Source organism: Myotis daubentonii, chromosome 1, assembly GCF_963259705.1.
Source record: "Myotis daubentonii chromosome 1, mMyoDau2.1, whole genome shotgun sequence".
NCBI lineage: Eukaryota > Metazoa > Chordata > Mammalia > Chiroptera > Vespertilionidae > Myotis > Myotis daubentonii.
Window position 1 is genome coordinate 46,506,756 of NC_081840.1, and position 18,491 is coordinate 46,525,246.

Below are 18,491 nucleotides of genomic sequence, written 5' to 3' on the forward strand. Positions count from 1 at the left end.
AAGAAAGAGACATTGCTTTGTTGTTTCACTTATTTACGTATTCATTGGTTGATTCTTGTATGTGCCCTGACCGGGGATCGAACTCCCAACCTTGGGATATCAGGACAACAATCTACCCCAGCGGTCCCCAACCTTTCGGACCTCACGGACCACTGCTGGCAACCGCTGCTCTAACCAACTGAGTTACTTGGCTTCACTTATTTTATAGGTGAGGAAACTGAGGTGTGAGGAGAAGTGGGCCCTGGAGAGGCTGTGTTAGGAAGGCACCTCTGGCAAGCATGTCCTGCCTGAGCCCAACCCTGAAAGCAAAGTGTGGCTCAGAGTAGGCTGGTGACCTCAGGGGACAGGCAGGCTCCAGCCCCCAGGCTTCAGCCAGCAGCCGTATTCCTAGGAGTCCCCTCCCCCCTGCCCAGACAACAGAGGCCGCTCAGCTGTTTCAGAATGCATGCGCTAGGGCTGGAGCCATGGGAGCTGGCAGAGACCCCAGCCACCTGGCATCCGAGGCAGCATAGCTTCTGGGGGGCGCAGGGGAGGGGGTTTCTGGTGCTACAGTTCTACAAAGAACACATTGGAGTGATATGTCAGTCAACCAACCAACCAGCCCCTCTGGTGTGCCCAGCTCTAGGTTCAATTAACAAAGATGCATGCAGGTACCCTCTTGTCATGGGGGCTTATGTGAAGAGAGCTGTGGGACCAGGACCTGGAGATAACAGGAAAGTCAGGCCACAGGGCAGGAGGAGCTACACAGCCCCGGCCTCAAAGCCTGAATGGAAGTTCCTTGTCTCCCACGCTAGCCCTGGGTGCTGTCTGTGATTTCTTGGCAAGTGGAATTTTTGTCATTATTGTTGTTCATCCTCACCTAAGGACAACCTTTCCATTGCTCTTCAGAGAGTAGAAGGGAGGAGAAAAAGAGAGAGAAACATGGATGTGAGAGAGACACATTGATTGGCTGCCTCCTGCAGGCACCCCAACCTGCAGGAGGTTCCTCTTGTCCATCCCTGTGGATCCTGTGGGATAGGGTACGGCACACAGCTGTCAAGCAGCTCTGGGGTGTGACCTTGGGCAAGCTTCTCAAGGACTTTAAGCCTCAGTCTTTGAATGGAGATAATGATGGCACACTGGCACAGAGTAGGTGTTTAACACATGGCAACTCTTATTATTAGGCCCCGGGGTGGGGAGGGAGTATGGGGCTGTCTGGATCCCACCCTGCACATGTTCCTGGCTGCCAGGTGCCTTATCATTTTCTGGTGGCTGATGTTCCCATGGGCCCCTGGGTCTTCACTGCTGTCACTCATAATGGAAGAGGAAGCTGAGAGCTCTGGAGCTTAGGAGAGCACAGTCATTTGGAAACAGTGGTCACATTTCTTTAGAGAAAGGTCCTATCTTAGATTGAACAGGGTTTTTCTGTGGGTTTTTCTGGACCCAGACAAAGTACATCCTATGGATGTGAGCGCCTCTGAGGGGCCTTGGGGGGAGGGGCTGGCCATCACAGCCAGAGGGGCATTTCCACAAGAGACAAGGGGGGCAAAAAGGAGGCAAGTCATGTGGCGGGTGGTTGTCACCTCCCAGCCTGCAGGCCCCACCTGGGCACCTGAGCCCCCGTCCTCCCAACCACAGCAAAGCCTACTGAACCCCAAATCAGGCCTGATTTTGGAATCTCTTAAAAAACTCCAAGATGTGGGCCTGTAGGCTCATAATACAATAATTACCAGAGCCTGAGGGTAGCCATTGCCCCTCATGCTGCCTTTGGGGGCTGGGGAAGGGCACCCAGCTGGGTAAGAACAGAGGATGAGGACAAGAGGATATAGTTCATGATCTTAAGGAATTCAGAGACCAGGAGGCACATCTTAGAAATCACATTTCACAAAGGGTGAGAAAGACCAAAGGCTTAGGGGATGGCAAAGACAGTGCTTTGCCAAGAGCTATAAAGGAGGCAGGGCTCCCATGCCAGTCTGGGGTGAGGTGGAAAGTGAATCAAAGAAAGATTCCAGGGAATGCACATCTAAATTAGGCCCCAAGGGATGCATTAGATTGTTTTCTCATAATAAAAATAGCTTTAATTTTTATGATTATAAAATACATAGAAATTCTAAGCAACATAAAATGGTATAAAAATGTGAAATCATGCACAATTCCATCCTTAGAGACAACTATGGTTAACAATTCAAAATCCTTCATATATATATATATACATACATATATATATATATATATATATATATATATAATTTTTTATACACGTGGAACATACCATACATGTATTTCTATAACCTACTTTTTTCACTCAAAAATAGGTATTCCTTGTCAATGAATATAGCTATAAATTATCTCCAATGACTGTGTGATATTCAGTTGTATTATGTACCATAATTCATTGAATCCCTTCCTGCTATACATTTAAACTGATTTCAATTTTTACAACTGTAAACAATGCTTTAAGGGGCATCTTTGCATAGTCATCTTCATGGTCTTATTTGTACAAGTGTCTATGGGAATCCTCAATCTTCTGACACATTGGCCAATGCCCTCCATTTCTATCTACCAACACTCCCATCTACAGTATTGTGCACTGCTTCACACAGATGTGACTGTGCGTTTGAGGAGAGGAAAGGGAACTGGGAGAGGTACTTCCGATACAAAGCCCACCACTGCTGAAGGCTCCTTAGGCCACATGAAGTGAGAAAGGAAAGAGCATATTTGGAATCAGTTTCTATGAGGAGTCAGCGTGGTTAGGAAGGACTAGGAGATAAATAGGGAAGTTGAGCTGGGGTCCTCTCACAAAAGACTGTGAATGCCAGATGGCAGAGTGCAACTGGTGAACATTCACCAGTTATCTATTTGGCACTAGTTATCTATTTGGAACATTCAACAGTTATCTATTCTGAGCCCAAATCTTTGCCAGGGCCACGGAGTTATAAAAAGATGTACCAGCCCAGCCGGTGTGGCTCAATGGTTGGGCGCTGACCCATGAACCAGGAGGTAACAGTTTTTTATAGACATGCCCAGTTGGGTTGGGGGCTCTATCCCCAGTAGGGGGCATGCAGGAGGCAGCTGATTGATGATTCTTTCTCATCATTGATGTTTCTCTCTCTCTCTCCCTTCCTCTCTGAAATCAATGAAAACACATTAAAAATATGTTTTTAAAATATACACCACTTCAGAGAGTTTACTGATTGGTGGAGAGAGCCAACATGAAACCACACAACTGGATCCACGCCATTAGCAGATGATGCAGGCACCGTCCTAGGGGCCAGAAGACAGGGGTGAGTTGTTCTCATCTCTTTCTAACTCTCAGCTCAGGCCTGACTCTACCCAAATATGGAGCAGAGAATATTAGCCAGTGTTTCACAAGACAAAGAGTTCGGCTCAGGCATATGCCAATGGCAGCAAATGTGTCCTTTGCATTGGGAGTGATCATCATTTGCGTCCCCTTCCTTCCTGTTACCCCGGTGGAAGATCCCACCCCCGTGTGGCCTGATGCACCTCAAAATCCATGGTCTTCAATATATGTGGGTCTGACCACACTCAGCAAAGGACACTCCTTCCATCACCATGCTCTCAACCAGTTCCTGGCCTAGCCCCAGCAGATTTCCATTATCTTGTCTCCCTTTCTAAAACCTGAGCTGCAAAGGAATTCTTTATTTTCTTTAGGGTTCCCAGATGCAGATGCATTCAGAATAAAAATCTGGAAAGAGTTCCAAGTTACAAATATTTATGTATAAATGCCTATCATTTTGACTTCTCTCAATATTCTGTCTCTGAATACTAACATTGAATGTTGGGGTCCCTCCAGCTCTAAGTCCTCCTCTTCAGGACTCAAGCCCAGAGATTCTTAGGGGAAATAACCCAAGAAGCAGCAGAGGAAGCGTGAACCCTACTCATGTGGAACCAGGAGACCAATCCAAACATATATATATTTCTGTACAGCTTTATATTTATTTCCTTGCTTTTAGCCAGGCCTAGAAGCATCGACACTCCAGTAGCAATGTGCACACTCAGCACCCAGATCTTGGTTTCTAAATATAATTCTCATTAAAGGAACTCAAGACTCCTTGGAGAAATGGCTGATAACAGGGCTGAGGCAGCGAAGATACAAGATAAGCTTGAAACATCTTGTCAAGCCAGAAAGTGTTCAGAAAATGAAGGGGACATGTGAAAAAGACACAGGAGCCTGCTAGAAATAGGGAGTGGATTGAAAATCAAAATAAATAAAAACAATGACTCGCACTGAGTAATAGGAATCCATTAATCCACATGATAAGCAGATTAATAAGTAAGGAGAAAAGATACTTTTCTTTTTCTAATTTATTGATTTGAGAGATATGGGGAGACATGGGACAGGAGTTGATTGAAGGCGGCTGCCCATGCTTGACTTTTCTAAACAAGTCTAAACTGCCACGTGTTTACTGAAATCTTTATGCTTAGTCTTCAGACGTCCTTGCTTAAAGGACACGGCAGACGCATGTGCTTTCTCAAGGATGCTTACCCTGCTGATAGTATCTAATAGTGCCGGGAGCCGGTCCATCCTTGCTGTTTCAAGGGACCTGGCATATATGGCATACGGTTCTTAATATGTTTGCTCACCTTCTTGGCGCTGTGTTTTAACCAAAGTCACCTCTCCGAGAAAGGTTGAATCCCCAGGTAGGGATTTTCCCGTGAAGTTAGGGAGGGAATAAAACCCCTCAACTAAGTGCCAGGCGGGTAATTAATCCCTTTAACTACGAACAATCATGCTTAAACTACATAATCTTTTCTCCCTGGAATGGAGATAAGAAACGCCCTAACCTTTGTAATAGAGATTGATAGGATTGAATCAACTGGTATAAATACAGTTGTAACAAGACAGAAACACTCAGAACTCAGAACACAGAATCAAGAACATAGGGCTTGGAAGACAGGACCAAGAGAGACAGAGCCTAGGCACAGAACCTACACAGAACATTCTCTAGAGACAGAAGAACTTTGCTGGAGAGAGCATGCCGGAGGATCCTGGAGAGGGACTGGCCTCGGAGCCTAGAGACAGAGCCTAGCGGGAGAACATGGCAAGGGATCCTGGACTGAACCTGACTACAGAGATTGGCAGGAGAACCTGACTGGAACCTGGACACTGAACCTGACTGGAGAGCCTGGACAGAACCTGGCTGGAGAACCTAGAGAGGGAACATGGCTACAGAACCTCGCTGGAGATCCGAAGCAGAACCTCTCTGGAGATCCGGGCTAGAGATCCTGGCTAGGCTGCTGATCAACTGAACGCTGTCTCCGTGTCATTCCTTCTTCGCTGACTCCGTCCACGCCTTTGGGGACCCCTGGACCCGCTGGGGCTGGACCCCGGCATCTGGCGCCCGAACAGGGACCCCTAGGTAAGCGCCCCACACTCGGGACGGATCGGACTCCACCGTAGGAAGAGGGTGGATAGTCTTCGCCGACTCCGTCCACACCTTTGGGAACCCCTGGAACAGGATTCCCTTAGGTAAGCCGCCCCATTGAGAACCTCCACACTCGGGACGGATCAGACTCCACCGTAGGAAGAGGGTGGATAGTCTTCGCCGACTCCGTCCACACCTTTGGGAACCCCTGGAACAGGATTCCCCTAGGTAAGCCCCCCTCCCCCATTGAGAACCCCCACACTCGGGACGGATCAGACTCCACCATAGGAAAAGGGTGGATAGTCTTCGCCGACTCCGTCCACACCTTTGGGAACCCCTGGAACAGGATTCCCTTAGGTAAGCCCCCCCCCATTGAGAACCCCACACTCGGGACGGATAGGACTCCACCAGGGTGCTACAGACCCCCCTATAGAGGATAAGTAGGGTAAGAAGGTGGATAGTACAGAACTTAGATTGAGAAGATGTGCCATACTGAGTCCAAAGAAAGAAGACTCTGTATTGATCTTTAGATTAAGAAGATGTGCCATACTGAGTCTAAAGAAAAAAGACTCCGTATTGATCTTTTAACATATATGCTTGTTAGCAGAGGAATTAAGGTTACTCCCAGTCAGACAGAACATTTTATACAAGAAATACGTCCATGCTTTTCTGAGGAAGGAAAGGTGCCAGAAAGGTAAATGTAGAGGCATGGGAGAAGGTAGGCCCAAGGAGCCTTATCCTTAACCCCACTGCAGCCTTTCCACCCCGGGAAAGTGCAGGATTGGCAAGCTCTCCCTGGGGTGATAGATCAGGACTCAGGTAATAGCAGAAAGCGCCAATCCTACTCTTAAAATGGATACAAGAGAGCGTTTCAGGTTTTTCTTTTTAATGCCTGCTTTTAAAAAATAAAAAAGGGGGAATTTGCCGGGAGCCGGTCCATCCTTGCTGTTTCAAGGGACCTGGCATATATGGCATACGGTTCTTAATATGTTTGCTCACCTTCTTGGCGCTGTGTTTTAACCAAAGTCACCTCTCCGAGAAAGGTTGAATCCCCAGGTAGGGATTTTCCCGTGAAGTTAGGGAGGGAATAAAACCCCTCAACTAAGTGCCAGGCGGGTAATTAATCCCTTTAACTACGAACAATCATGCTTAAACTACATAATCTTTTCTCCCTGGAATGGAGATAAGAAACGCCCTAACCTTTGTAATAGAGATTGATAGGATTGAATCAACTGGTATAAATACAGTTGTAACAAGACAGAAACACTCAGAACTCAGAACACAGAATCAAGAACATAGGGCTTGGAAGACAGGACCAAGAGAGACAGAGCCTAGGCACAGAACCTACACAGAACATTCTCTAGAGACAGAAGAACTTTGCTGGAGAGAGCATGCCGGAGGATCCTGGAGAGGGACTGGCCTCGGAGCCTAGAGACAGAGCCTAGCGGGAGAACATGGCAAGGGATCCTGGACTGAACCTGACTACAGAGATTGGCAGGAGAACCTGACTGGAACCTGGACACTGAACCTGACTGGAGAGCCTGGACAGAACCTGGCTGGAGAACCTAGAGAGGGAACATGGCTACAGAACCTCGCTGGAGATCCGAAGCAGAACCTCTCTGGAGATCCGGGCTAGAGATCCTGGCTAGGCTGCTGATCAACTGAACGCTGTCTCCGTGTCATTCCTTCTTCGCTGACTCCGTCCACGCCTTTGGGGACCCCTGGACCCGCTGGGGCTGGACCCCGGCATAATAGTTAATTTTAGTTCAAGCTGTTGTTACAATAAAAGCCTAAAGAGGCAGGCGAATGGGGCAATTTGGTTTCTCAAGCCAAGCCGTCCCTTAGCCCTCTCTTTCATAGAAACGTGTGTCAGAGTGATCACTCATCCGTTGCTCAGGGTCTGCTGGTCAGCCCCGGCAGAGAGAAAGAGAAAGAAAAAAACACTGATTTGTTGTTCCATTTATTTATGCATTCATTGGTTGATTCTTGTATGTGGGGATTGAACCTGCAACCGTGGCATATTGGGATAATACTCTAATCCAGCTACCCTCCTCGGCCAGGGCAAAATATACTTTTCTTTAGAAGTAGAATGCCAACCAATAAATGTAGACGAAATTATAGAATGGGAAAATCACAGTGGATAATGAGCAAAATATTTACATGATCTCAAAGTATCTCCCCACAAATTATATAATTCTTCATTCAATTACAAAGGGGAAAATAGTAAATTTAAAATGCATAAACCTGCCGAAACCGGTTTGGCTCAGTGGATAGAGCGTCGGCCTGCGGACTGAAGGGTCCCAGGTTCGATTCCGGTAAAGGGCATGTACCTGGGTTGCGGGCACTTCCCCATTGGGAGATGTGCAGGAGGCAGCTGATCGATGTTTCTCTCTCATCGATGTTTCTAACTCTCTATCCCTCTCCCTTCCTCTCTGTAAAAAATCAATAAAATATATTTAAAAAATAAAAATAAAAATAAAATGCATAAACCTGCAAACATCAACTTAACCCAGTGATCAGAGTAAACTTCAGCATTAATGGGACCAACTGACATCACTGCCGTGCTGTTCCTGCCCCACATACAAAACCCTCATCTCGTCATGGGGAGCCAGGAGACCAATCCAAATTGAGGAACATTCTACAAACTACCTGGCCGTATTCTTAAAAAATGCCAATGTAATGAAAGGCTGGGGAACTCTTCAAGATTCAAAGAGACACATGTAACCATGTGGTACAGCTAAATGTAACATATAATCCTGCACCAAGAAAAAGGAAATTGCTGTAAGGGAGATACTGGGACAAATGACAAAATTTAAATATGGAGCATGGGTTAGATAACAGTTATTATATCAGTGTTAAACTTCCTGATTTTGATAACTATACTTATGGTATAAATTATGACAGAATGTCCTTAAGGAAATACATACTGAAGTTTTGGGGGTAAAAGGATACAACATCTGCAACTTATTTTCAAATGACCCAGAAAATACATGCAAAAGTAGATACAGCAAGTCATTTAGTCATAAAGCATCTGGTAAAATGTAAATACTTGGGAAATTTGGGTAAAGAATAATATATTGGTGTTCTCTGGGGTAGTCCTGTAACTTTTCTGTAAGTTTGAAATTACACTAAAATGTAAAAAGTTACCAAACAAACCAAGAATCCAACAAGGGATGAGTCAGAATTATGGTACAGTCACTCCGAGGAAGCCTTACAATGACACAGTCTTACAAATAAAGTTTGTGCAGCTACATAACAATACAGACAAAATGTTTATAACACGTACAGTGTCGAATGATAAGAGCAGGATACAAAATATTCTATGTGTATATTTTTATAACTGTGCCAAAGTAAGCATATAAGAAAGGCTGAGGATACAATCAAAGGTGATAACAAGAATATTAGCAGAGTAGAAAGAGAATGAGTAACTTAAAAAAAAAAAAAATCAACCTGTTGAAAAAAAACTTGCTGGCACTGGCACCCCCCCCCCCCCACATCAGTGCTGAAAATCCGTGCTGTTTACCGCAGTCTCTTGCCTCAGGCTACCACTCCCCAAACTTTAACCACCCACAAAAAAATACTGGACAAAGAAGGTCTAAGTGCCTCAGGCAGAGGCACTTTGATGGTGGTGGGGTGAGGAGTGTGCACACACAGGCAGTCTGCCCGCCCTGCCTACAGAGCATCTTGGCTGGCAGTCCCTCTGACCAGCGAGCCTAAGCAGCTGTGGACACAGTTGAGGGGAAGCCCAGCAGCAGCGCATCTTCTCAAGGGCCTCCCTGGCCAGGCCAGCACGGTGTGTGTGGAGGGGGGATGGGGGGGCCCTTTGAAGGCCTTCATCTCCTGCTGACAACACGGGCCCTCTCGGTGGCATGCTTCCTCTTGGGCACAGACAGTAAAATTTGGAACCTCAAAAGGTTTAGGAACTCCTGGATGACCTTACCTAGAAGCAGAGTGCCTGGCTCTTGTCTATGGGGATAGAGTTAACTCCTTATTGGTCCTTTACACTTTTCAGGACTTTTGATGGGTGGCAAAAAGGAGTTCAGAACCCAAGACTTTGCTATCAGAAGGCAAGACTCAGAGCACCCTGGGCAGCTTAGGGAAGGAAACAGAGTAGGCGTAAAAGAGAAAGTCTGCCTCCTTTGCAGGAGAATTGGTTTTCCCCTCTTATTGTCAGAGATATCTTTAAAATCCTTCTCTAAAGAAGTGGGAATAAGGATGAAACATATTTAAGAGGCCCTGTCGCTGTGGTAGATGGAGAAAAGGAAGCTCCAGTGTCCTAGGACAGCCGTCGGCAAACTCATTAGTCAACAGAGCCAACTATCAACAGGACAACGATTGACATTTCTTTTGAGAGCCAAATTTTTTAAACTTAAACTCTATAGGTAGGTACATTGTTATTAACTTAATTAGGGCGCTCCTAAGCTGGCCTTTGCTAAAAACGTCCTCAATCTGATTGAGGTACCTTCGCTGAGGTCGACCCCTTTCAACTCTCCCATCCACACTCGTCTTGTACACTTGTTTCGTCTGTCTCCTTTCGTTCATCCTCTCTATGTGTCCACCCCCCACTTCTTCTAACGCCACTTCTTCAAAATAGACTTGCCCAGGCCGAAAACCGACTTCTGCGCATGGGCCACCAAGTTTCAATCGCACTGTACGTGCGCGCCCGCACGTGGTATTTTGTGGAAGAGCCACACTCAAGGGGCCAAAGAGCCGCATGTGGCTCGCACTGGCCTAGGAAGCAGCAGCACAAAGCTGTGAACTCCTGCCGAGAGAAACTTACTCCACCTGGGCAGCGCCTTGGTTAGGAGTACTCCCGGCCTGCTTCCCAACTGCACCCCAGCCTAAAGGAAAAAGCACCACAGTCTGAGTCATGTGACCTGATTTTAAAAGATTTTATTACATAATCTTTTCATGGCACCGTCAGGAGTAACAGAAAACGTTATTCCCAGTTCCTAACCACATCCTGAAAAATATACATATGTATTTATATATTTATATCAATACTCCACCCTATCCCATAATTCCACCACCTATTATAGGTCTTTTGCTTAAAGCAAGAAACTATTCTCTCAGGTAAGAAAATATATATGGAAGCTAAATGCAGTAAGGGTTAGAATGACGGGACAGCTGGTGTGGGGCAGGGCGGAAAGGGAGAAGTCAGGTTAGGCAGGATGCGTCAGGGTCCAGCAGAGGTGGAGGAGGACAGTGTATAAAAAGGCAGCGTCGGACAGGTGGGCTCTGGTGTCCTTGGTCCATTAGGAGATGGCCTTTGCCTCAGGAAGGAAGGCTTCCCAGTACTTTGCCAGCTGTAAAGAAGTGGGGACAGTAAGCACGTGCCCCCATCGAGTGGCAGAGCCCGAGCTTGGAAGGGAAGTAAGCACAGAGCCATGGCACTACCCCAAGAGCCTCAGCCACCCCCACAGGGAGGCCTGAGGTGAGGTGGAGCTGAGGAAATGGCCAGCCACACGGCCCAATATCTCTCTAGACTTAGAATAATCTCTGAAGACAGTCCTGGTTCTGCCCCAGAGGAAGCATCCCGTGGAGGTCACAGCTTTGCCCAGTTCAGTTAGCTCCTCGCAGTGGGGGCCATTGTTCCACATATGGATTGGGTTAGGTGGTATTAAGCGGTTAAAGGGAGAGGAGAGTTGGGGTTTGTTCTTAAAAAGAAACTCGTTTTAGGATTAGGGCAACCCTGCTTAGCAAAAGACCCTATTGGATGTTCCATGTTAGAGCAACAGGGCCTACTTTTAATTATTGATTCTAGCAGGGCACAGGCACCCCCTGCCGGCCCCTCCCCAACCCCCTCCAGCAGGGCCAGCCCATCCTGTCACAAAGCCACAAGCAGGCAGCTGGTCTGTGGAGCACGCAGCAGAGGATGAAAGTCGTATGTAACTTACATACCTGCTGCTGTGAGTACAGGAGCGTCTCAAGGTACTTGATCACGTGGTTTCTGAAGTCCTTGGATTTCTCTTTCTATAGGAGACAGGATTCTACACTGACCACCCAGACAGTGCTTCTTCCCCTCTCGATAGGATGGTGGTGGGTACTGCTGACCAGTGCTGCACAAGCTCAGGAAGTGGAGCCAGCAGCTGGAAGAGCTATCACTTCCAGCCAAACAGCCTCTGCCAAGGTCTTTCGAGGTTTTTTGTATGGCGGGGGTGGGAAGGGAGGAGACAGGACAGGAGACCACAGGGTATATGACAGCTGCAAGTTTTATTTTGTGTCTAACTGTTCTAGTTCAGCAGCAACAAGTGCCTTAGGAACAAACACACAGACGTGAACATGAAAACACACACACACACACACACACACACACACACACACAGCCACTCCTTTTCACAACAACTGCCAAGTTACTGGCAGCTCCACCTGTCTCTCTACTCAATAGACTTGGACAAAACCAACACCACTACTAAAGCAGGCACGGCACACCTGTGAGAATAAGATCTGCTATCTCACCTCAAAGCGTATCACTTCTTTTCGGACCACAGTTGAAATCCTTTCAAAGTCCCTCTCATACTGAGTCACCCGAGACTCCCACTGGGAAGAAAGAGGAAAAAAAGGATCACTTAACGTTATGGTATCATTATTAGTCTTGTCTTCGGACAGCAATCCTATATTTGAGACCTCAATTGGTCATTCTGTCTGTCTGCCTCTCTGGGTAAGATCAGATAGCGTGTGGGGATTTAGCGTGTAAGTCAGTCTGGCAGAAGGCCACCTTGGGGCTGGCTGGAAGGGATGCCTGGTTCGCAGGCCGATCCTGCATCTGGGAAAGCTCGTAACTGCAGAGCTCTGGTCAGGTCCTCACCAACAAGGCTGGCACCCAAAGAACTGAATTCGTTCTCACCGGGGGCATAGCTGAATTACCTTTTCCAAGACCTCGCCAGGACCCTTCCAGCAGAGACTGATGGGAAGTCTGGGTGAATGGGAAGAGGAAGAGGGCAGGCCTCAAGGCCAGCCAGCAGCCAGCGTCCTTCACACTCAGTCACCTCTCTCACCGGAGGTGGCGTGCCAGCATCGGGTGCAATGGGACCAGCAAACAGCCCTGTCAGGCTGCTTCGGGGCCTCACCTCCACGATCTCGTCCTTGGCCTGCTGCAGCTTGTCGGGCTTGTTGGCCCACAGCAGCCGGGCCTCAGCCTCCCGCTTCTTCTGCAGTGTGGCTTGAGCATCCTGCCAGCGCTGCCACGTCTTCATGCGCTGGTCGAAGGCAGCCTGTGGGCGAGGTGTTGGGGAAGAGCACAACCAGCCCTCAGGAGCTCCACCGGCTCCGCCTGGGGGCTCTCCCAGTGGCTGGGCTAGGGAAGGGCCAGAGCAAGGGCAGGTTTCGCAGCCCAGTGTTAGTGCCCAGCTGAAGTTTAATGTCAAAAGCAGAAGCTTGGGTAAGACTCCTCTCCCAGCCTCCGGCGGGCCAGCGCCATGCTGCTGCATGCCACTCCCAAGGCGGGATGGCTGGGAGCACCAGAGGCGGCCTGAGGCCCGTGCCCAGTACGACAGCTGCTGAACGCCTCCCTCAGGCCAGCCAGTCCATGAACCTACACACTCCTCCTGAGTGCTTGCCATGTGCCAGGAACTACGAACACAGTGGGAAATGAAGCACACATGGCTTTCCTTTCATGGAGCTTATACTCTACTGGAAAAGGCCGACATTATGTTAATAATCACCAATAAGTAGTTACAAGTAGGCAGAGTACAGAGAAAACAAGCAGGTACTTTAATAAACTGGGGACCGAGCTTAGCCTGGGAGATATATCAGGGAAGGCCAACGTAAGAAAGCAACCTTTAAACTGACAACCAAATACTATACAGGGTTAGCTCAACAGATCTTTAAACACTTAAAGCCCCTCAGGGACATGGTGCTATCGCCCCGTCCATACACTCAATTGCTCTAGGCTATCAAGTGCCCCAAGAAGCTCCCTAAAATCCACTGGATGGTTTTCCCTGGTTCTAGCCACCTGCCCACAAGATTTCCAGACGACAGTTGTTGGCCTAACCAAACCATCCCACATCCCCACTGGCTTTGCAGGCGTCCAGACACAGCCTGGGGGAGAGATGTGCGCCTGTGGCCAGCCTCTCAGCCCTGTTCCATTTGCTCCCCTTCCTGGCACAACAAGTTCCCTGGAGGTTTTTGAGGTACAGGGCTTTGCAGAAACTTGAACCTCAGGGAGTGAGATGCCACCAAATTTACTTTCCCCAGCAGTGCCACTAGGATCACTTGAAATTTCTTAACAGCTCAAAGTCAAAGGATTAGGTAAAGGGTGACCTCATACCCAGGTAAGACTCAAGCCTAACCCCAGGGCTCACAGCGGTACAGCCCAGCTTTGGGGAGAGGTAGAGGAAATCTGCTCCCTTTCTATTCTCACCACCAGCTCATGACCATGAGGAGGGCAGGCGAAGTCCCAGGGAAAAGCCCAGCTGGCAGCTCTGCGCTCTGAGGCCTGCTGCCCCAGCAACTGGAGCTTTAGGCCAGGCCTCCCTCACCCCTGTCCACAGGGGCTGCCCCTGCCCAGGCACCATATCCAAGCTCTGCCCTCCAGGGATCCCAAACAATGCTCCTCTCTGACAGGTTCCCCAGAGAGTGCTCTTCCCTGGAATGGCTCTCCAGTCTAAGCAGTCTGACCAGTTCTAACAATTCCAAAGCAGGTCATCTTTCCAGCTCTCATCACCCTGGGTTAGCAAACCAAAACGCAAAGTGACCGGACAATGAGCAGGCCCACAGAGGAAACGGAGCCCTGGCAGCTCGGCTCCTGACAGCACAGGAGCCTCTGCGCAGGGAGATGTGGGGATGGGGAGTGAAGGGGGCTCCGTAGCAACTCAGAGGCTCATTCATTCTGGGCCCCTCAGATCAGAGGCAGACGCAGGCCTTACAGGGCTCTTTCCTCTGTCTCAGGGATGCCATGCGAGAGCTAATCCCACTTCCCAGTGAAGCTTCCTGGGCTGCTCCGAGAGGTCATGGGAAACCAGTGTCCTGGTCACCAGGAGAAAAGGTGAGGTGCTTGACCTGAGGGGCAGGCTGCAGTGTTGTTACCAGTGTGGTCAGCACAGCACACAAAGGGCTCTGGTGACAAGCTCTCTCAGCCCCTGGCCACACTCCTCCATGCAATGCCAAGCTGGTTCTGTGTAGTTACCTGACTGCTCACATTGGAGGACAAGTGGAAGCCAGCAAGAGCTCTTACCAGGGCAGAGCCACCGCTTACTGTTAAGGAGGCAAAGACCAAAGGACTGAGGAAATGACTGTGCCAGGGCGCCATGACATAAGCCTTGCTTGAAGAAAGGAGCATGAGGACGCTGTCCAGCTTCAATAATAAGGAGGGGCATATTGGGAATTCAAGAGTGGTCTTTTCTCCTAATGCACTTAAAAAACTGGCTGTGGGCCTCAAAATGACTTAGCAATAACCAGCTAACAGTTAAATGGATTTCTTGGTTCACAGGATGCCTTCTCTCTTGAGAATAGAAAAGTTTCAGCTATTCTGAAGTATAATGAATGAAACTTTTTTGGGAAGGGGAAGAGCAAAGGGAAGACAAATGAAGTTAAGGGGAGGAGAAAGAGGAAACAGAAGCTTACTCGGACTATGGCCAGGAGGCGAATGTAGTCACTCAGGAGCTCCGCAAGGAGGAAGAAGTCACTGTTGGCCTGTTCTTGGTGGAGCTGCTCAACTTTTTCTTCCACCTCAGCCAGCTGGGAGAGCGCCCGTGACAAGGCTGTGTTGTCCTCTGAGCTCCCAAGCATGGCTAGACTCTTGGCAAACTGGGCCGTGTTCAGCGCTAGCTCTGGAAGGAGGAAGACAGCAGAGCCTCTTACCTCACAAGGAAAAGGGACAAGTCAAAAACAAAACGACACAAAAACAAAAAAAGAAAAGGGACAAATCAGCTGGTGCCTGGTGTGTCTCAGCAATGCTGCCCAGTCACACCACAGTCAACTGCATTCAGAAAGTGAGGGAATGCAGCTTGGCCACAAGAATGGGGAGAGGCACCTGCTGGCGTGAGTTTCACTAGCTGGGTCTACCTGGGAAAAGCAGCTCCACTATTCCTGAAGAGCCAGAGGCCAGTTAATACTAACGGGCCAAAGGAACGATTCTGTTTGTGCTAGAGCTCATGGTAAGAAGCCTGTCTGCATGAGAGTGAATGCTGTGCACGCTGCACAGTCTTGCATATTCTAGAGCAGGACAAACTTTTTATGTGAAGGGCCACATATTTTAAGCTTTGCAGGCCACATTTGGTCTTATGTGCTTTTTAAAAAATTCATCCTTTAAAAATGTAAAAACCATTCCTAGTACAGCATTAGGCCCTGGGCCAACCCTTGCAATGGTCTCATTCTAATGGTTTTTGCCTATTTAGGTTTCTGGTGATCCAGCATGCTTAAGGCAGAAAAGGAAAGCATTCAAACTTGGCAAAATTTACTAGCCCTTTAGCAAATCTCACTAGAGAAAAATGAGAAAGGGTTAGGAGACATACCTGGTTTCCCTACATTTACAAATTGGTCATTTGACCAGGTAGCTAAAGTCTGTGATATCATTTTGTGGATATAAGCCACCAACTCAAATCATATCAACAGAAGCCCACGTCCCAGGTCTAGCTGTACCTGGGATGGCTCCCTGCCCAGGTTGAAAGTACAATGCCCACAGTGAATGAGTCATGTTTCTTGCCAGGAGATGCAGGCATATCTTTTCGATCGGAACATCAGGACCAGGTGGGCAGAAAATTTCAATTTGAGTGGCTGAGAGGCTTGGGAACAGCATGCCCTCCCACGTCCAACTCACTGGAGACATCAATTTCCCCCGGCTTCAAGTGCATTCAGAGGTTGTTACCTTTCCTATGGTTGACTAGAGTTTCTACAACAGCATGCAGTTTCCGTAAGCGCTGCTCCTCACACTCTACCTCCTGGAGCTTCTCCTCAAACCACTGAAACACACAAGCCCAGAGCTTTAATGGAAGCTATTCATATAGGTACAGCACAGTCTTTCCTTAGCAGTTTTTTTTTTTAAAATACATTTTATTGATTTTTTACAGAGAGGAAGGGAGAGAGAGGAAGGGAGAGAGATAGAGAGTTAGAAACATTGATGAGAGAGAAACATCGATCAGCCGCCTCCTGCACATCTCCTACTGGGGATGTGCCCGCAACCCAGGTACATGCCCTTGACCGGAATCAAACCTGAGACCTTTCAGTCCGCAGGCCGACACTCTATCCACTGAGCCAAACCGGTTTTGGCCCTTAGCAGTTTTTAAAAAAGGAACTGAATTATCTTAAAAAGAAAGTCTCTAATTTCAGAAATTTCAGGATTCCTCGGGGCTTCTGATCTGTAAGTCTGAGGGAGTGGGGGCAGCACAGGGCTACTTACAATGTCTGATTCATTCATCTTGATGGTCATTTTGCTGACTGCATCTGTGGCTTTGTTGAACATCTTGAGGAGACCAGCGCCACTCAATGTCTGGGTACCCACGGCACGTGGCAGCTACAAGACCAAGAAGGCGGGGGTGGCAAGTTATCTGCTGCCCCTATTTTAGGTTCAGAAGAATTAGTATCTATCAGATGGCATGCCCCAAACGTGCCAAACAAATTATTTGAACTGTAGATTGTTGTTTTCAAAGGCAGACACATCTATTACCAGCATGTACAGAAAAAAAATATCAAAGGACCATGCTAAACAGAATCAGCAACATTTTCTGCTTTTGATAGTGTAGGCAGAAAGCAGTGTATGCATGTTATGGGGCCAGGTGACCTCATGTTGAGATTGTCTGCGCACCCAGGCATGAAGTGCTTAAATACCAAGTATGCTTTTGTCAAAAGTCAAAAATTCCTTTGGATTAGCATACTCTGCACACACCTGGACTTAAGGTCTTGAAAGTCTTTGAAGTTGTGCTCTGATTCTATTTGGATTTTCCCCAGTGATTAAAGATCCAAGGACAGGAACGTTATTTATTCAGATTGTGGCTATGTTTAGCGATGATCTAATTAAGCAAAAAAAAAAAAAAAAAAAAAAGAGCCAAATATTTATAACCATTTGATTGGTTCAGTCTTTAAGAACTTTCCTAAGGCATGGAAGGGATGCTGAAAAATCTATATATACAGCATACCATAATGAAAAATTAGATTTAGGACACTTAGGGGAGTAATCCTCAATATGGCATTATTTTGCCACTCCCCCCCCCCCCCAATCTGGCTATATCTGGAGATAATTTTGGTTGTTCAAACTGGGAAGGGGGTTGCTACTGGCATCTAGTGGATAGAGCTGTACAATGCAAAGAAGGATCCAGCCTGAAGTGTCCCCAGTGCCCAGTGTACACAAACCCTGCTCTAGGGGAACGAAGTGGGATAAGTGGGTGAAATGGAAGAATGGACTTGGGAATCCTAGAGGAGGAATGAAAAGATTTAAAGCGTCAGACAGAATTTTTAATTAAAAAGTTACATTTTGGGGGTGGGGGGGTGGGGGGAGGAGACCCATATAAGTAGTAGCATTTTCTTTACTAGAATACTAGATACTTTTTGCAAATTAAAAATTAAAACAAAATGAAAAATACAAAATATAGTCCTGTCCTTTTATTTCCTTCTAGTTTTCTTTCCTATGAGATACATTATTTTATTATAGCATTTCTTTTTTTTAATCCTTGCCCAAGGATATTTTTCCATTGCTTTTAAAATATATATATATATTTTTATTGATTTCAGAGAGGAAGGGAGAGGGAAAGTGAGATAGAAACATCAGTGATGAGAGAGATTCACGGATCGGCTGCCTCTTGCACACCCCCACGGGGGATTGAGCCTGCAACCCAGGCATGTGCCTTTGACTGGAATAGAACCTGGAACCCTTCTGTCTCTGGGCTGACACTCTATCCACTGAGCCAAACTGGTTAGGGCTCCATTGATTTTTAGAGAGAGAGTGGAAGAGAGAGGGAAAGACAGAGAGAAATATTGATGTGATAGAAACACATCGATTGGTTGCCTCCTGCACGCACCCTGACTAGGGCCTAAGCCAGGGAGAAGCCTGCAACCAAGGTATGCGCCCTTGACCAAAATAGAACCCGGACCCTTTGGTCTGCAGGCTGACACTCTATCCACTGAGCCAAACTGGCTAGGGCTCTACCGTTTCTTTTGATCCTTAATGACTAACATATTTCTTTCTTTCTT

The 18,491-nt window shown here is 47.5% G+C and overlaps 1 protein-coding gene across 2 annotated transcripts in view; it reads right to left on the reverse strand.

The window, feature by feature from the left end:
• Positions 1 to 10,239: 10,239 nt before the first annotated feature.
• SNX1 (sorting nexin 1) overlaps positions 10,240 to 18,491 on the reverse strand; it is a 46,184-nt gene continuing 37,932 nt past the window's right edge. The window contains exons 9-15 of one of the 2 annotated variants that reach the window (XM_059698723.1): positions 16,705 to 16,818; positions 16,174 to 16,267; positions 14,931 to 15,136; positions 12,437 to 12,580; positions 11,826 to 11,906; positions 11,268 to 11,339; positions 10,240 to 10,672 (exon numbers count right to left, since the gene is read on the reverse strand). In XM_059698723.1, coding sequence (XP_059554706.1) covers positions 10,622 to 10,672; positions 11,268 to 11,339; positions 11,826 to 11,906; positions 12,437 to 12,580; positions 14,931 to 15,136; positions 16,174 to 16,267; positions 16,705 to 16,818 — 762 coding nt within the window. In that variant the 3' untranslated portion in view covers positions 10,240 to 10,621. The other variant, XM_059698733.1, reaches the window with a different exon arrangement.